The 15,764-nt window shown below is 37.1% G+C and overlaps 1 protein-coding gene across 1 annotated transcript; it reads left to right on the top strand.

Annotated features, from left to right (window-relative positions):
• The first annotated feature begins 119 nt into the window (after positions 1-119).
• Positions 120-14,839, top strand: LOC140549683 (plexin-C1-like). Its single transcript, XM_072673432.1, has 16 exons — positions 120-1,058; positions 1,246-1,374; positions 1,843-1,977; positions 2,327-2,427; positions 5,620-5,725; positions 5,818-5,968; positions 6,159-6,252; positions 6,422-6,515; positions 6,618-6,653; positions 6,875-7,005; positions 7,110-7,286; positions 8,360-8,459; positions 8,542-8,712; positions 10,119-10,280; positions 10,410-10,509; positions 14,652-14,839. Exons 1-16 carry the CDS (start codon positions 120-122, stop codon positions 14,837-14,839), a joined length of 2,814 nt encoding a protein of 937 aa, XP_072529533.1.
• Positions 14,840-15,764: the final 925 nt, after the last annotated feature.

Raw genomic sequence — 15,764 nt, 5'->3', positions numbered from 1 at the left:
GTCATTTTCATGAATACTTCGCCTTCATCAGACGAATACTCTCTCTTTCTCTCTCTCTCTCTCTCTCTCTCTCTCTCTCTCTCTCTCTCTCTCTGCGTTTGAGACTGCGCTCAGGCAAAATGAGGACAGTTTTAGTGGGACTCCTTCTTCTGTTATTTAGAAGTGGTGTTTTCTCTTTAATGGAGCAGAGCGTTAATGGAGATATCAGGAACTTTGTTGTTGGAAACGGGAAAGTGTTCGTTGTGACCGACTCTCAGCTCCTCCAGATGAAGCATGATCTAGTAGTGGAGAAACACAAGGGCATATCTAACCACACACACCCCAACAGACTTACTCTTTTACTGCCTTTCGACATGAACAAGACCCTGATCAGCTGTGGGACCTCTGACTGTGGCTACTGTGAAGTTCTTGATCTAGATGATCTATCCAGAAGTATCTACAGGAAGGGGGTGTCTGCTGGACCGTCTGTGGAGGAATCATCTGTCGCTTTTCTAGTAGATTTTCATGAACGTAACTCAGAAAATGGTGCATATATACTGGTTGCCAGAGAGAATGAAGACCAAGTTAAAAAGAAAGCTGTCCAGAAAGACTGTGGATCTCTCGACGATGGTGGTGTGACTTTGAGGAACACTCTGGATTCCCAGACAGGAGGAATCTTCTCAAAATCACAAGCCTCAGCTTCAGCCAACATTTCACCACAAGGAGATGTTGAGTGGGTTGACGGGTTCCAGACATCATCTCCCTCTCACTCGTACCTGCTGGTGAACGTTAACCCTGAAGCAGATGCAGCAGTGATGGTCTTAAGGATGGAGAACAGTCACATCAAATCAGATATGACCAAATCTCTGAAAGGTGCAGAGTTACAGTGCTGTGATGATAAACCCCATCGAAAGCTCCTGTCATCTGCTGTTATCTCCTCTGGATCTCCGCTTCTCTGGGTGGGAGTATTCACTGCACAAGCAGAGCTGGAGAACACTGTACTGGCCATTTACGACTTCAGCCAGATCAGAAGCCAAGTGCCTTCACAATTCACCTGTAGTCCAGCGTGCACACCTGAGGTTGGAATATAGATATGTATAGATCTATATACAGTAGATAACAGATATGTGGAACAAATCTGAATGATAATTTATAATATTAAGCAGTATCTGCACTGTGTGTCACTTTGTCTTCAGCATTTAGAATCAGATTAAATAGATCAGTATTGGACATTTCTAATGCTCGTGATGTTTTGTGTCTCTGTAGGGGGGAAATGCTGTTCTGGCTCCTCGTGCTGTGGTGTTAAGACACAGCTCAATGACCTCTGTAGCAGCAGAGAAGAAAGGATCCTGGATTGTGATCTACATTGGAACTAATAATGGCCAACTGATGAAGGTCTGTTTTTCTGTCTCTTGTCTAATCTCTAATAGGATCCAAGTCCAATATCAGTCAACTTAAAAAAATAAATATATAATGTAAGAACCTTTTCTTTGTACAATTTGTCCATAGTAGGATTACTATCATATAACTATGAACTGGGCATAATAATATTTATTGATTTTGAGATCACTTTTGAGATCTTTTAATCCTAAAACGATACTTGTGAAATGCACCTTCTTCAAAATCAGAGTTTCAGTGCAGAACCCAGCAAATGGTATTTGCTAAAATCCATTAGTACAAGTAAATTGTTATTATTTATTTTAGTTGTGTAAAAAAAAAATATATATATATATAAATATATATATATATATATATATATATATATATATATATATATATATATTCAATGTTGGTTTTTATGGTTTGACTAGTAACCAGATGCCACAAGCAGATCATCATGATGTCTTTTTTCTGTCTCTGCAGATGGTGCTGGATAAGAATTTTAGATCTGGCTGTGTGACTGTACTGTACAGATCCGATGATGATAGGATGGTGTTTCCCAGAATGCTTTTTGACCCAGTGGATAATCAGTACATTTACATAGCTTTGAGAAATCAAGTGAGTGATACAAATCTGAGGTCTAAAAAATGGTATTTTGGCACATTGATTGAACTAATTGACCAACAGTGATTGTAAAGTCTGGGACCAGACATTAGTTATGATGTCCAATTGAGCACCAATAAAAATGCAATGAATTGAAATGAAGGTGGACCTGAAGTTATTTGGCTCTAATAAATATCTTTTAGATAGTAACATAGATCGACTTTCTAGAATGACTGTTTATTGTAAAAACAATGTTTGACAGTCAGTTATGTAGCCATCAGGAAATGGATTTATGGGATTAGTCTTTAAATTATGGCATACATTTAATTTCAGATACATTGCTGTATTTGTGTGTGGTTTGTAGATTAGGCGGGTTGCAGTTACTCAGTGTGGTACATACAGCACCTTAAGAGACTGCAGGTCTTCACCGGACCCTTTGTGTGGCTGGTGTGTGACAACAAGCAAGTAAGTTTCTCACCAGTTCTTACATATCTGTAAGTAAACTCAACATGTTCTTGTTTACAGTAAACTGCAGAAAGTCAGAATTGTATATCATTACATGCACTTCATTGTTACAAAGCCTTTTACTTATTTAAGATAGTATACTACCAACAAACTGTTTTCCTTTTTTCCCTTTTTCTTTATTGTCATTTTCACACAAATATCCGATTCCTCCAACTCTGTTTTACATGTTTAGGTAGCGTTAAATAGACATATACTGTAAAAAAAAAATAATATTAAGTCAACATGCTGCACAATGATTTTTTATCTTTACAAATGCTTGCTGTTGTTATTCTTAGGTCTGAAACATACTTTACGCAAATACACAAATGCACTTCAAGCTATGTATGTTTTGTGCATAGATGCCAAGTTGTGTCAGGACGCATTTTTAAATGCAAAATAGACAAGTTGCTACAGCCACTTTTTTCACGCTTTCAAGGCTGAACAATTGTGATTTTGATTTGCCCTCCTTTGTACAGCATGACCATGCAGAGTGCTGGCTTGTCATTGGCATTTGTGTTGAGTATGTTTCTGGCGTTCAGAAAATTTGTTTAGCCAACTTAGATTTGCTTGTTTAAACAATATTGGTTATTTTATTCAGGCTGTTAAGAACTTGAATTGTAAAGGTACAACAAAATTTCTATTCTATTCAGTTGTGAGAGTAAACATTGCAGTATTCATCCAGTGTAGTTACACTCAACAAGTGCTCTTACAGCTTTCAATACTGTGGTTAGCGTGTCTGCTTGTGCAAAAGCTTAAACAATCAACCATGTTGTGTCACATAAAATTGCTTGCTCAGGTAACACAGAAAATCTTGTTGGCACTGTATCAGGGTGAAATATGTTGACCAGACATGTTTTTGCTTACTTTCATGCAAAGTCATATTTACTTATCTCAGTGACTCAAAATGCCAAATCAGGTAAACGAAATGTAGTATCTCTAAGTTTTAGTCCTGGGTTGACAAAGTAATTAACTAATCATACATTAGGCAGAAAACTACTAGAGCAGCTTAAGAATAATAAACTAGATTAGAATAATATTTGATTGTTTTGTTCATAAATGACTTTATAATGGTAAACTCTGATATATTTTATTCATTATTCCTAAAGTGACATTTTATGTCTTTTCACATCAATATGGCTTATAACTCATTAATCAGAAATCCAGTATTTCAAATAATCAGAATATTTAATTTCAAGTTGAGTAAATTGCTATTCAAACCGTATAAATACTGGTTCAGCACATACACAGATGCTGATTTCCTTTTCCAGCATGGACCTGGCACCTATCCACAATGACAAATTACAACCTAGCAATGTTTTTTTTTATTTTATTTTATTTTACATTACATAAATGCATGTTAATAACCACTATTTTACCAAATGGTTATAAACATCCATTCATGTAATAAATACTTCTCAGGTCAGAAACACTAAGGGCTAAATTTGCAATCCCATGCTTAGTGGTATTACCAGTTATGTTATTGCAGTTACAAAACCGAGGCTTATGGGAATGGGTGTTACATGTTACAATAGTTACATGTAACAATCAGTAATAGTTTTTATGTATTTTTGTTATTTTGTTACTGTCAAGCAAACCTTTTCATCTTCATTAGATGGATTTTAATTTGTCACATAATATGAATCTAGCAGGTCATTTTTTATAGTGAAATTATTGAATGGACCAATGCTCCAAAATTACTTGAAATAAATACTTTTTATATTAAATTCCACTGAATGTTGAGAATATTAAAAAGCCATTAGGATATATTATCATATCTACTATACAGACAAAAATCAGTATTAAACACATATAAACACACATAAAGCCATAAAAAAATAACTGTTTAGCACAGTCCTGTGCTAAACGTTTAACCTTAACATTTTTGTCTAAACTTCACGTCACTGACCTTTGGGTGATCTATACATGGTGTTCCTTCTGTTTAAACATTGCTCCAACCTAATCTAAGATTGGACATTTGAGAAGTCATGTGATTTTGATCACATGCCATCACAGTTTGTGTTAACCAATAGTTTAATAGACTTTATTTAAGGGAGACCTACACCAAATAATGCTTTAGCATCCCACATTAGAGCAATTCACCCTCCAAAGTACCTAGCTATTTTTAACATACTAGTCTACAACACAAGTCTATTTATTATCAGAGAGGGCTATAATTTGGAATAGGGAACAATGTTACATTTACCTCCCTTTTGAACATCCTTGTCATTGACATAATCCATAGTCCTTACCCTCCTAGTGTTGGGAGCACTGCTAGTGCTAGGGGGAGTTACAAGCAGTTGGGTTATTTAGCAGAACCAAATTGGGAGAAAAAATTAGATAAAGGAAAAACAATGGTTCTATATAGAAATGTAGATACAACAGCCATAAAAACATTAGCAATTTTAAAAACTTTGACTAAACATTTGAGAGTTTTATGTATTTAAAAATAGAAATCTCTAAAACTCATGTTAGTAAAAAAAAAAATCATGTTAGTAAAAATGAAAATAATTAGTTCATTAAACAGCTGTCATGCCTGCCCCTGTTCTGTCATGTCTGCCTGTTTTGTGTTGCCATGTGCTCCTGTTTGTGTTTTGTCTGTCCTTGCCCCGCCTGTCCATTAGTGTTCCCACCTGTGTCTTCTTTGTAGCCAAGCCCCCCTGTTAGTCCCAGGTGACTCCCTTGTTAGTCTCTGTATGAGTAGCCCTTTGTTTCAGTTGTCCCTTGTCTGATCTTGTGCATGTGTATTTTGGTTTTATGGTTTGTTGACTTGGCCTGTTTCTGTGTGATTATTGTATTGCTTTATTTGGTAATCCTAGTAATCCTCATTTATTAATAAATATCCTGCGTGACACGGCTTATTAAATTAAAAGGCTTGTCAGGACACTTGGCCCAGTAGTATCAACAGTCTGAAAAAAGTTTACTACATCACAAAATGCAAAGAGTCATAGTGAAACTACGCCAAATTTGCAGAGCCATTTCATTTCTTTCAAACACATTACTTGAACATAGAGAATGTGTATTGATATGCAGAATTTTATAACAAGAAGTGTTATGAACCAATTGCTGCGTGCTGAATATCATCGCGTTCCGCAAATAAGCTCCTAAACACCAAAGAGCCACAATGTGTGACTATCATCTATCATGTCACTCTAGGTGCTCCACCAACGCTGAGTGTTCAAGCTCTTCTTGGATCTCCATTCCTGAAGATTCTTTTCAGAAAAAACTAATCACTTTTCTCATAAGTGAAGTCTCCACAGAGGTACATTACTTTTAGGTAAAAGATGTCATCATTGTAATATTTTATTTGATCTTTTTTGACATGTTTGTTCACTATTCTGCTCTCTCATTCAGGTCACTCTGAATCTCCACTTAAATGTGGAGGGCACACATAATCCTACCTTTACATGTACCTTCAAAGCAGGAGCTGAGGATCTGTGCAGCCCAAATGCAGTCTTCCCCAGCTGCTCCTGCAGTTTCCTCAGTCAGCGCCTGCCTGCTAATGGTTCGTTTAAGTTCACTTTAAAAGCAGTTAACCGAGGGGGAAGGAAAAATGAAGAACAGACAATAAGGAACCCTAACAAAGAGCCATTTTATTAAAATGTCAAAACATACATACAATAAAACTATGTTAACCACAGTGGAAAAATTATACTGTGAATAGGTTACCACAGCAATATGTCTTGTCTCTCCAGTCACAGCGACGGTCACTATAGGAAATCAGACAATCACAGAGAACCTGAAACTGAGGAGCTGCCCAGACATCACCGAGACTTCTCCATATGCTAAGTAAGACTTGTTTGCAGCTGAGGCCACATAAAGGCTTTAGGGTTTAAATGCTTACTTTGATACAGAGTCCATACTTTCTAATACTGGTATTAGGGCAATGCTGGTAAAACTGTAATGTAATGTATCCACATTTAACTCTGGATTGGTGTGTGTGTGGTTTTATGTGCAGGTGTGTAGCGTGTGTCTCAGCAGGGTGTCATTGGTTCTCCAGTAGTCAGGAGTGCAGCTGGACTCACGGCTCTGTCGACAGCCTCACCTTCAATGTTTGTCACTTTTGTTATTTTTGAGAAAACAAATACTGTTCAAATGCTATTCAGTCTTGATGTGAACTGCTTTAGTCATTTGTCCACCTCCCCCCTCAATAGGACGCGTGTCAAGGATTATCCTCTGGAGAAAATGTAGTAAGTGACCTACAGAACTGAGGGTTTTAAAAAAAGAACTGCAGATAAAAAACGCAGTGTAACAGATCAGGTTTTTCCCCATCTTTTATTAACAAGTATCATTTCATGCATCACAAAAATAGTTTAGACATCAGCTTCTTTGTGTCAAATGTACCATGTATTATCATGTGTATGGTCTATAACCAGTATTAAATGTATCTTTTCTTCATTCTCTTTATTAGCCAGAGATCCTCTCTCTGGAGCCCAATGAAGTCTCCTTTCATGGCAGAAACAATGCTGTGATGAAAGGCAAAAACCTAAGACTGGTTGAGAACATTCGCTTCCAAGGATTCGCAGAGTGCACTACCAAGGAGTAAGTGTCACTAAAAGTGTATGTAGTGTGTGTGTGTGTGTGTACATGATTATGTACAGGATATTTTGTATGTCTATTTTGTAAATCTGCTGTTTCATTATCAGGACTCCAGTGACTGAGCGCTCCAGTGACACTCTGAAGTTCAATATTCCAAGTGGAAATAAAGGAAGCACAAGGGTGTGTGTGGTTACAGCAGATGGCCATTGTCACAGCAACACCATCATCACATATGGCTCCCAGCCCACCTGTACTGGACTGCAGCCTTCAGTCACCTGGGCCAGGTACAGTACAGAGAAAGACACTTACACTCTTTGGGTAGAAACTCTTTTAAAGATTTGATAATAAAAGCATCAGTATTTAGAAATAAAATATACATTTAGTTTGACCAACACCATTAGTCATATGTGGATGTTGCCAGAACTGCTTTTTCATTTTAGAAAATAAGTATTGGACACATTTTCACAACTTCATCTAAACTATGAATTTTAAAATGATCGTCTTATCTGCATGCATCCATGTAAATACGAGAAAAGGAAAGGGCTTGAGTCAAAGGTTGGGTATTCTTGTGATGTGTGATTCTAAAATTGGCCTGTGTGTGTCCCACACAGGATCAAGGCATGATTAGTCCATCCCTGTCCTTAATTTTTTTTTTTTCTAAACAAAGACTTACCTTTGGTTGTTACAGCCATTCTTTCCAAAATGCATCAATGTTGCATTGCATGAATGCATGAATTGTTTTAATGTTTCTTTAAAAAACCTTTGACATTTAATTTTATGCTGAGAATGCAAGAAATGTATATGTAATTTAATTACTTTTCCATAAAGGTCTAATTTATGCAGATGTTGCAGCACAGTAAAACAGATTGTATCTGTTAAGTCTATCTGAAGGTCTTTTGCAATTAAATGAAGGATTTTAAAGGACTTGCCATTCTAGCAGTCTTATGAGCGGCTCTCTCAAAAATGTTTTTTGGCCTTCCTGATCTCAGCTTGATCTCCACCATTCCCGTTAAGATGCAAGGTTTGAGAAGTTTATAGAGCTTGTAAACATTTGTATTGGCCAGAGCCAGGGCCAGGGCCAGGGCTTTTCCTGACAATGACTGTGACTGTGATACCTCAATGTGATAACTAAATTCATCTTCTACTGACTGTACCCTGAACGTTAGTATGAGATAAAAATACGCCCACAGTATTCACATATTTCACACTCTAGTCCTAAATAGTCATAGTTGTAAGTATTTAACATTAAAATATGTTTCCTTTAAAATAAATATCATATTACTCACAAAATATTTACATCAGTTAGATCATACCCATCAAAGCCTTCACTGATTAAGTGTTTAATATTTTTATTCAGTGGCGGGAGGAAAATCCAATTGCGTGGGGACAATTTGAAGTATGTGGATACAGTTATTGTTTCTCCCAAAGTGATCACCCCAGTGTTCTTCTTAAACAAGGTATGAAAATGTGTTTATCTATCAGAATGAGTGCAGCAAACCTTTTTAACAATGAGAAACATTGTATTTTACTTTCTCATAGACATTTTGGTTCCACACTCATGGTCTGAGAGAATACAAGGACTCATTCAATGTCTCTCTCAGAGTGGGGAACACAACAGTGGACTGTGTAGACAAACTTTCTTACCTCCCAGATCCAGAATTCATCACCTTTTCTACCTTTGGCACAGGTGTCATACAGGTCACCATACAGGTAAAGCAACATTTGTTGATGTTATTTCAGACATATAGTCTAAGCTGTTGTTGCTGTTGTACAGTGGTTTAGAAAAAGCTTGGGCACCCCTGATAATTCTGATGATTTTCCTTTATAAATCATTGGTTGTTCAGCAGACGAACACAGTGATATTTGAGAAGTGAAATGTAATGATTTACAGAAAGTGTGCAATAGTTATTTAAACAAAATTAGGCAGGTGCATAAATTTGGGCACCCCAACAGAAAAATTACATCAGTATTTAGTAGATCCTCCTTTTGCAGAAATAACAGCCTCTAAACGCTTCCTATAGCTTCCAATGAAAGTCTGGATTCTGGTTGAAGGTATTTTGGACTGTTCCTCTTTACAAAACATCTCCAGTTCAGTCAGGTTTGATGGTTTCCAAGCATGGACAGCCCACTTTAAATCACACCACAGATTTTCAATAATGTTCAGGTCTGGGGACTAAGATGGCCATTCCAGATCATTGTACTTGTTCCTCTGCATGAATGCCTTAGTAGATTTTGAGCAGTGTTTAGGGTCGTTGTCTTGTTAAAGTGCTGATATTGACTGGAATCCATGCGACCCTCAACTTTAACAAGATTTCCAGTACCTGCACTGGCCACACAGCCCCACAGCATGAAGGAACCGCCACCAAATTGTACTGTGGGTAGCAAGTGTCTTGGAATGTTGTGTTCCTTTTCTGCCATGCATACCACCCCTTGTTCTGTCCAAAAACTCTTTGTAAAAAGCTTTATTACATCTATAGCACCTTATTCCAAAATCTCTGAGATAGCTCTTAGTACCTTCCCCTAAATCATGATGATGTACACTCTTTGTTTTCATTTGTGAGTTGTTTAGAGGCTCCCATGTTGCTACTCTTCAAAGAAGATGCAAAGAGGAGAAACAATCTGCAATTGGCCACCTTAACCTCCTTCTCATAATTGGATTCACCTTTGTATGTAGGTCAAGGGTCAATGAGTTCCAATAGTTAGTGCTAAAGGAAAATCCGTAAAATGATTAGGGTACTTTTTCATACCACTGTAATTGTAAATTTGGAGTAACGGGGTGTATTTGACTACTGGAGAAAAAATCTTTCTTGCATTATTGAAGAAACTTTCTTACTTTCTTATACTGCTGTTCCCTGTATGATTCTATTCTTAGAAGGCTTAAGAAGTAACAAATGCTAATAAACCAGTACGCTAAAGCTGGGGTGAGCCTGGCTTTATGGTTTTAGAACAGCTTTGGGCTACACCTGTGGTACAGCACTTGCTTTACATGCAGTACTATTAAGGTTTGGGGTCTTATGTAATCCTAATTTAGCAAGTCACTGTCTTTATAAAACTTTATATAAATTTTTTTTTGTTATCTTACTTTCTGTCTCTCATGCTTTCTATTCCCCCTCTAGAAAAAGACAGACATGCTGAGTATTAGTATTGCAGATGTAAAGGTTTGGGGATTATCTGGAGAGAAGTTACATGAGTGTAAAATAAAGGAGATTACACCCACTGCTGTCATCTGTACGATTTTGGGCGAGAAGGAAGATGTAATCAATGTGGACTCAATTAAGGTACAACAGATTCAGTATATCATCTACCACCTGTTGTAATGTCCTTATTGATTTATGGACGCCTCAAATGGATTTCAGATCATCTGAATTATGATATAGTTTTACAGACTATCTTTCTCTGTTTTTCAGGTTGAAGTTGGAGAATTTAAAACAGCTGTATATGTGAATGGATCAAATTATATCTATATTCTTGTCACACTAATTATTTTGATTCTTCTTGGTTCTCTTGGTGAGTATTGAGTTGTTTGTTGGTTTTAGGGGATTGAAGTTTATTAACCCTTTCCTGTGGTAAATGGTAAAGACATCTTAGTTGACATATGTTAACAGTGTGTGTCACTGCCTGTGTGTGTACCTTTGTGCAGTTGAAGTACTGGTCCATTGCAGCAATGAATACGTCCCTGGAACTTCTTGAGAGTAAAATTAGAAATGAGATCAGATAAGGTCAGTCTCTGAAGCAACACTTAGTATGGATGGCGTCCAAAGGGACCCTCAGTTATCTGTGAGTGAGAGAAAGTAGGAGGACGCAAGGGGTGCCTTGAAAACAACCATTCATTTCTCCTCTTTCACCTTTTCAGAGACTTTAAGACACTTTGACACAGGACGATTAAGGACTGGTTTTGTGTTCAAGAAGGACACAGTGACATTAGATAAGAACTTCTTGTGTTCATCTTTAAGCTGCTGGAGCACAGTGGACCACTCACGGTCATCAGAGCTGACCAACAACATTTTGACATGAATGACATAGTCATATTGATAGATGCTATCCAATAGTTTTCTACTTAATCATTAGTTATAAGTTTTGACCAATCATAGGGATTATGATATCAATGAGTTTAATATAGTAAATCTGAAGTTACGTATCTTGCTTATGTTTGATTTACATATAATCTGCATAAGGGTATAATTACTTGGACCAAGTCTGTGTTAGGTTTGGGAAGGGGACAGCCAAGGGTGCTCTTAACCTCTCACTGTGCTTTATGGGGATTTTTTTTCTCTCTCTGTCAGTTGTGAATGTGTTGACCTATCAACTATTTTACTATTTTATTCTTTTAATTCTTTTAATCTTTTATACATATGTTTATTTTTATATCTGTAATGCAAAAACATTTTTTTGTTAAAACATTATCTTTTTTTAAGCTAAAACAAATATATTTTTAAAATTTGAAACTTTGTCTCATGGTTGTCTTTTCAGACATTTGTTAGTACTGGAAGTTCTCATAATCTTATCTCATGCTATTGTCATGCTGTGGTAAATTACCCCACACAATGTTTGTGGATTTGCAAATCAGACCTAATCGAAAATGTTAGAGCCATTCCTTTCTTTTGTCTTTTGTCTGTAAATTTAGAAGTAGTAGTCATGTTACCAGAATTGATAAAAAATTAAGGGAGATATACTGATCTTTATATGTCAGTAACAGCTTCCTTGTATAAAGACTTGCTCTTGGTAATGAAGCACTGACCGCTGAACCCAAACATGGTGCTTCTAGTAGGTAGACAAAAAGGTCATGGCTCTACAAGATATAAGTAGGTCAGACCAGTGTGCTGCTTCTACTGTTACCTGAAAATCTGCTAATTATGATGCATCTGTGCATCCCAACCATTCTCCCAGTTAAACAGGAGAGGAGGGGTTGATTTTAGATGGGTGGTGTCAGTTTTTATTTTGCTATGTTAGTAAATATTGTTAAAGCTAAGGTCTAAATGTAAAGACAGAAACAGACTATCAGTGTTAAGGTAAAGGTAAAGGTGCACGTATTTATGTTAATCACATGGTCGGCGAATCAGAGCTGAGAACCATGTATTACTACATTTATTATTGAACTGAATATAAAACTAGTGAACTCAGTATTTTAATTTGGCTAGTTTTAATGTTTGCTGCACAAAATAGCAGAGATTAAAATGGCATGAAGGATTTTGCAGATGATATTGCTGTTCTACCATAAGCCATTATTTACATTCATGGTTGTGTTCATCTGTAACTCAAAAACATTCCACGAAATGTTTAAAATCAAGAAAAGAGAAGCCCTTTTTAAAAGACGTACTTTTTTTTTTACTTTAGGTACATTTAAGAGTGCATGCTTTTATACATTCACTTGTGTAAAAAATGTAATATCATACTTCAACTTTTACATTTTACGTATTTTCTAATTGGAATATTTGTATGTTTACTTAAGTATGTGATGTGTGCTCATCTACCACCTCTGATTGTACTAAGCAAAAACAGCATGCCATTTGGCCACCCACAAAAAAAGTTGATTTTTGTTTTTGCAACACAGTTTTTTTTCTTGCGGCATGGTAGGTGGTAGCAGCTACTTGGTGTGTCAAGCAGGGCGATTTATTGGTGCAGCTTGAATCTAACTTAAACTTATACATGTATGAGCCATGATAACAACTGGTACTCATGTCTGCCACCACCAGGCCTTGCTGCAGCTTCAAAGTCAGCCTGTTCTCAAAAATAAAATACAGCATTTGTGTGTTTACTTAAATGCTGAATGGTGTAGGAACACTAGTTCTACTTTCTGGATTGCTGACCGCTGGTGTTTGCAGCTGTTAGATGCTGGCCATTTTGTTGATCTTGGGAATTTACCACTGTGCTCATAGTAGCAGTTTTACCCCTCCCCAATGCAAATGCTGAATGTTAAGTGGTAATGTGCAGTTGTGTATCAGAACACAGATCTACAACCACAACCTGACTGCAGCACTGAGGAATGTCCTTTAGAAGTCAAGCAGAAGTAATGTAATGGCGCTCAGCTAAACTCTACATTGGGTATAAAAAGATATTTGATGCTGACGTACGTCCAACTCTAAGGATCCAAATCCAAAATGTTCCAACTGCTACATTTAACAGAACTTGTTAGAGCATTATTATAGTACATTATACTAACATAAGCTATCCTGTCGCCCCTAAACCTATTCTCTATTGTTCCTTTAATGTGTGTATTAGAGCAGGAAAAACACCAAACTGTGAAGAACAGTGGTGAGTCCAGGACCAGAGATGGGTGCTACATATTGCATGCATCTATTACATGATCACAAAAAAGACAGTAGCTTCATGACATGCCAGGGGTCATCAACTGTGGTCCTACAAACAATGAGTCATTTAAATGTACCTACTAAACCTGGCAACGGACATATGTGATAAATCACGTGTGTTTGAACAGGGAAACCACATTGGACTTTCAAGGACCAGAATTAATGACCCTGTCCACCCTGTACACTGATTACATATAGCTCTGGCTCTGAAATTGGTGATCTCTAAATAACCATAGCTCACTAATGTTGGTTGTTATATGTTATTATTATTATTATACACCTTTAGCTCATATTGATGCTCTTTCTTCCTCAGCACAACTTTTGCCGTCAATAAAATTTAACCAAATTGTTTTAATTGGAGAGTTGAATTGGTTACAGTTAATATGTGATGATTTTAAAACATTTTGTAATTTAGTTTCTTTAGTTAGTTGACAGCTGTACTAGGCCAAACTTGCAGTATCCTGATAAATCATTCATTGATTTAATACTTAAAGATTTTCCACATAGGTATACAAATACGTTTTTAATGCCATCAGTGATCACAGTGCTGTTGCCCCTGACATGATTTATATTTTATTTTTTTTAGACCTGATGTTGAAAATTTTAATGTTCCCTCTGCTGGCCTCAGTGGGGAGCTCATGCATAGATTTTTTTGCTCCTGTGTGCATGGGCTAAGCTCCGCCCTTCATCTGAGGCTTATATCCAGCACACATGTGCTGTTCAGGATTGGACTGATTATGACTCCTCTTAAGCATCTCAGTTTTGGGTGTTCTTGGTGAAGTCACTGTTCTGTTACAAATCAGAGGGTCAAAACCAGAATAAACAACAAAGCCACAAACACTTTAGTTTGTGGCTCTTTGTTGTTTATTCTGGTTTTGACCCTCTGTCTTGTATTCTAAACTGGATTATGGGTTTGCATACCTGCCCCCCTGTATTGCTTTAGCCCTAATAAAGTCTTTCTGCACATGCAGCCTGCCTCAACCCATATGTTACAAAAATACATGGAAATATGATTGATTTAGTGAAACTGTTAATAAACATGCACCTTAAAAAAAATAAACGTAAACAAACCTTCTCCTCAAACCATGAGTACAATCATAAGCCTTTAATAAGTGCAAGATAAGTGATGATTTAAGCACGCTTGATAGAGATAAGGCTTCAGTCTGCATTTAAAGACAGCAAGCGACTCCACCCAGGAGGAGGTTGTCCCCCCACTTAGGTGCCAGGACAGACAAAAGTCTGGATTCTTGCTTTCCTCTTAAGGAATGGTGGGTCAAGCTGGGCCGTACTTGAAACTCTAAGGCCTCTTGGTACAGACTGGGTTTTTACTGTTGCCATCAGGTATGGAGGACATGCACATTTTTGGCTTTGTTGGTCAGGTGTTTGATTCTGATGTGGGCAGGTACAGGAAGCCAGTGAAGAAGATGCAGCAGAGGAGTTACATGGCTAGAAACATTGAAGACAAGTCATCCTGCCGCATTCTGGATCAAGCACGCATAGGAAGACCAGCAAGAATGGAGTGGCTGTAGAAGAATCACCTGGATGGCGTCTGTCAGATGATTTTCAAATGAAATTCGGGTGATTACTCAATTTTGGTAAAGTCACATGGCAGACACTTCTCATATGTATTTCTGTCAGACAGCAGAACTGGACACAGGGCACTCCTCCTGAGTGAACAAGGTGTTATTGTGCTAATGTGCTTAAAAGTGCTAAATATGTTCAAGTGTGTAATGTGCAGTTTTGCAGTTTTTTCTGAGTGTTATGGGGTGTTATGGTAATGGCTATGGATGCTATTATAAGTAACTGCAAATTTAAAGTTTATTAAAGCCTTGGTTAAAACAGGGAACATTAAGTTTCACTTAGAGTATGAAGTACTTTTACAAGCTAAAGTACATTACAGTATAACAGTACTTTGTTTTTGTGTGATCAACCCATTTATGCAGTTGAAGAATCTCTAGGGGTGATATTATTTGTGCGATTTGTAGATTAGGGTGATGGCTATGACTTAGTGTGGTGAGTAACTGCAAAGCTTCTCTGGACCCTCTCTGAGGGTGATGTGTGACCACACACAAATAGGTTTCTCACATGCTTTGCTCAGAAACATATGTCTTATTTAACATTGCATCACTTTCCATTCCCTTAATATTCTCACATTAAAACACTCTTTCACCTTTTACAGTTATGCGTATTAGGAGTTGGGATGCTTCTGTTTTATAATAAAAAATGAGCTGACACCCTGATTTACACTTTGTTCAGGCTATGTAAATCACCATTAATCTCTAATTAACCTATTTCTGAACAGAACCCAATGTTTCAGTTCAATGTGCAATGTTAAGTTGCAGGAAAATGCTAGTGAACCCTTTGGATATCTGCCAGGATATCTGCATTTATTGCTAATGAAATATGATCTGATCACTATCTAAGTCACTGATACAGACAACTCAATCTAAATAA

This window comes from Salminus brasiliensis, chromosome 2 (genome assembly GCF_030463535.1).
Source record: "Salminus brasiliensis chromosome 2, fSalBra1.hap2, whole genome shotgun sequence".
In the NCBI taxonomy this organism is placed as follows: Eukaryota; Metazoa; Chordata; class Actinopteri; order Characiformes; family Bryconidae; genus Salminus; species Salminus brasiliensis.
Note: the sequence above shows the minus strand (reverse complement) of the source record. Positions and strands in the feature narration are given on the sequence as shown.